Raw genomic sequence first — 2,596 nt, 5'->3', positions numbered from 1 at the left:
ATGTCCGACGACGCCATGGTCTGGAACTTCCTCACGCGCCTGCTGGAATGGATCCACAACAACTCCACCTTCATAGGGAAGCTGTGGATCACCGTGCTCATCGTCTTCCGCATGGTGCTGACCACTGTGGGTGGCGTGTCCATCTACAACGACGAGCAGAGCAAGTTCGTGTGCAACTCCGGCCAGCCGGGCTGCGAGAACGTGTGCTACGACAACTTCGCGCCGCTCTCCCACGTTCGCTTCTGGGTCTTCCAGATCATCCTGGTGACCATGCCGTCCCTCATGTACATGGCCTACGCTGCCAGGAAAATCACCCGGCAGGAGGAGGCCAGGGGGGGCGTGGCCGACGCGTGACGACGAGCGCCGGTGCATCTGCAACGAGGGCCTGATGCCCGCATACGTGCTGCAGCTGCTGACGCGCACGGCGCTGGAGGCGGGCTTCCTGGTGGCCCAGTACCTGCTGTACGGCTTCCGCGTGGCGCCCGTTTACGTTTGCCAGTGGAAGCCCTGCCCCCTCAGCGTGGACTGCTTCGTGTCGCAGCCCACGGAGAAGACCGTCTTCCTGTGCATCATGTACGGCATCACCATGCTCTGCCTCGCCCTCAACATGTGGGAGATGCTCCATCTGGGCATCGGCGCCATCTGCGACAACCTTGAATGCCGCCGCCGCCACGGCCAGGAGGACAGGAGCCCTCTAAACAACGACGCCGAGGGCGGGCCAGACCCCTAGGACAGGGGCTGTTAATGACATTTCAGTCTCACCAATGTCACCCACACCATTTGTCGTTTTCTTTGTTTTCCTACCTGACTGTTGTTCTAACTTTGTAGTTCATTCCCCTAGAATCAGTCTGCTAAAACTACAAATTGTTTCTGTGTGACATCACTTCCCTGTCCTCTTCATCCTGAAACTGCACGTCACTTCCTTTTTCCCGTTATAAGGTATTACTCCCGAGTGAGATTTCCCACTCTCGCGTAGGATACACTTCCTGTGCAGAGTCCGCTTTGCAAACCGTAACATAGAATAAAACTATTGTCTTTGTTTGAAACCAGCTTGACCGACCACTCAGCGTGTTCGTGAAATCTAAACTAAACCAAGTAGGATTTTCATTCATAAGGCCTGGCGGGGGACGGCGGTGCCGACTACATTGGCTACCAGTTGTTTCCTCTGGTGTCACAGTCGAAAAGGATCATAAAATATGTATATAAGTCAGGAGGGATCAATACTTAAATTGTGTTTCCACTGGCAAATAAATAATCTCATTCAAAGCTCAATCCTGTCTTCCATAATTGAATACCATTGATTGTGTTAATTGCTGTACTCCACGTCAACAGTAGTGCTTAAAGTTGCACAGAAACGGACGTTTGAGATCATCTAACTTCCGTAGTTTGACGTATTTCCGACGCAAACAAGCTATGAGGGTGGGACATATGTTTAGAGGAATTTGATTGGAACATTGACAAGTGGACGGGTTTTAAGAACTTTAGACAGATTCGATAGAAGGATAGCGTTGATTGACGGGTGGATGTCGTGAGATTATTGGCCTAAAATCTAAGGTACCTATTGTCGTAATTGCACGTGACCTACTGTTTTCCAGGAAGTAAGAAATTATATACTTTGATATAAGATTACAACAAAAGTAGAATTAAAAAAAATAAATTGGCATGCATCGTTGAATAGGTGAACACTATGACTAATTATGTGAACCAAAATGGGACAGAATGCTTTTTTCATTTCAGTGCGACTTTAAATCTTTAAGATCAAATGATAAACATTAAATCCTGTAATCACTTCCCTTTCACGCACGTTCATCCAAGTGAAGTGCCCCAGTCTGGTCTTGCGCGGACTTATATTCAAGCAATACACAGGTATGACGCTTCCAGGGATGTGATTGGCTAACCCATTGTACACGTCATATTAAATGGCGGACATCATTAACAGTGGTCGAGAATACAGACACGTGACATGAGAAAGGGCGGTAATTCTTGCAGGGACAATAGGATGGTTATTCTGGGGCAGACAACGTCTAGGTGTGTTGACCTCCTGGAGGTCATCCTGTCATAAATTAGATTAGCACAGCTATGTGAAAGGTTGAGGGAGGTGGTGAGGTGGTGAAACTACAATTTCTATGACACGGATGTGAGGTGGGCGCGGGTTCGTACTTCTGCGTGAGGTAGCCTGCCGAGGCGGAGGCAGCGGGGAGAGCGTGTGTGCGTGTGAAAGGGAAGTGATCATAGCCAGAGAGACGGTGTGAGATGACCGTGGTGTCACCCCTTTGCCCGGCGGTCAGGATTGGCCTCTCTCTGCACCCACCACCCAGGGGCTTTCCTGCCAGGGGCCCGTCCCGACACCACCTGCCCAGCCGAGAGCCTCCCGCGTGGGCAGCGAGGCGTCGGCAGGCTCTGCTCGGTGCACACGCACAGCCTGGCCTCGCCTTTCTCAACCGATCTGGCTGACGGAGCGGATGGGACGACGGTCAGGGGTGAGAGTGAGTCATCCCTCTCTTTCATACACATACACACGCATGCACACACGCGCACGCACACAACATACACACACACACACACATACATACACACACACACACACACATATACA

At 50.9% G+C, this 2,596-nt stretch overlaps 1 protein-coding gene across 1 annotated transcript; it reads left to right on the top strand.

The window, feature by feature from the left end:
- On the top strand, positions 1-354 carry LOC311317352 (gap junction gamma-1 protein-like; the record flags this gene model as incomplete). Its single annotated transcript, XM_084448435.1, has 1 exon — positions 1-354. One exon carries the CDS (start codon positions 1-3, stop codon positions 352-354), a length of 354 nt encoding a protein of 117 aa, XP_084304561.1.
- Positions 355-2,596: the final 2,242 nt, after the last annotated feature.

The sequence above is a fragment of the Borostomias antarcticus genome (genome assembly GCF_949987555.1).
Source record: "Borostomias antarcticus genome assembly, chromosome: 14".
Lineage (NCBI taxonomy): Eukaryota > Metazoa > Chordata > Actinopteri > Stomiiformes > Stomiidae > Borostomias > Borostomias antarcticus.
Note: the sequence above shows the minus strand (reverse complement) of the source record. Positions and strands in the feature narration are given on the sequence as shown.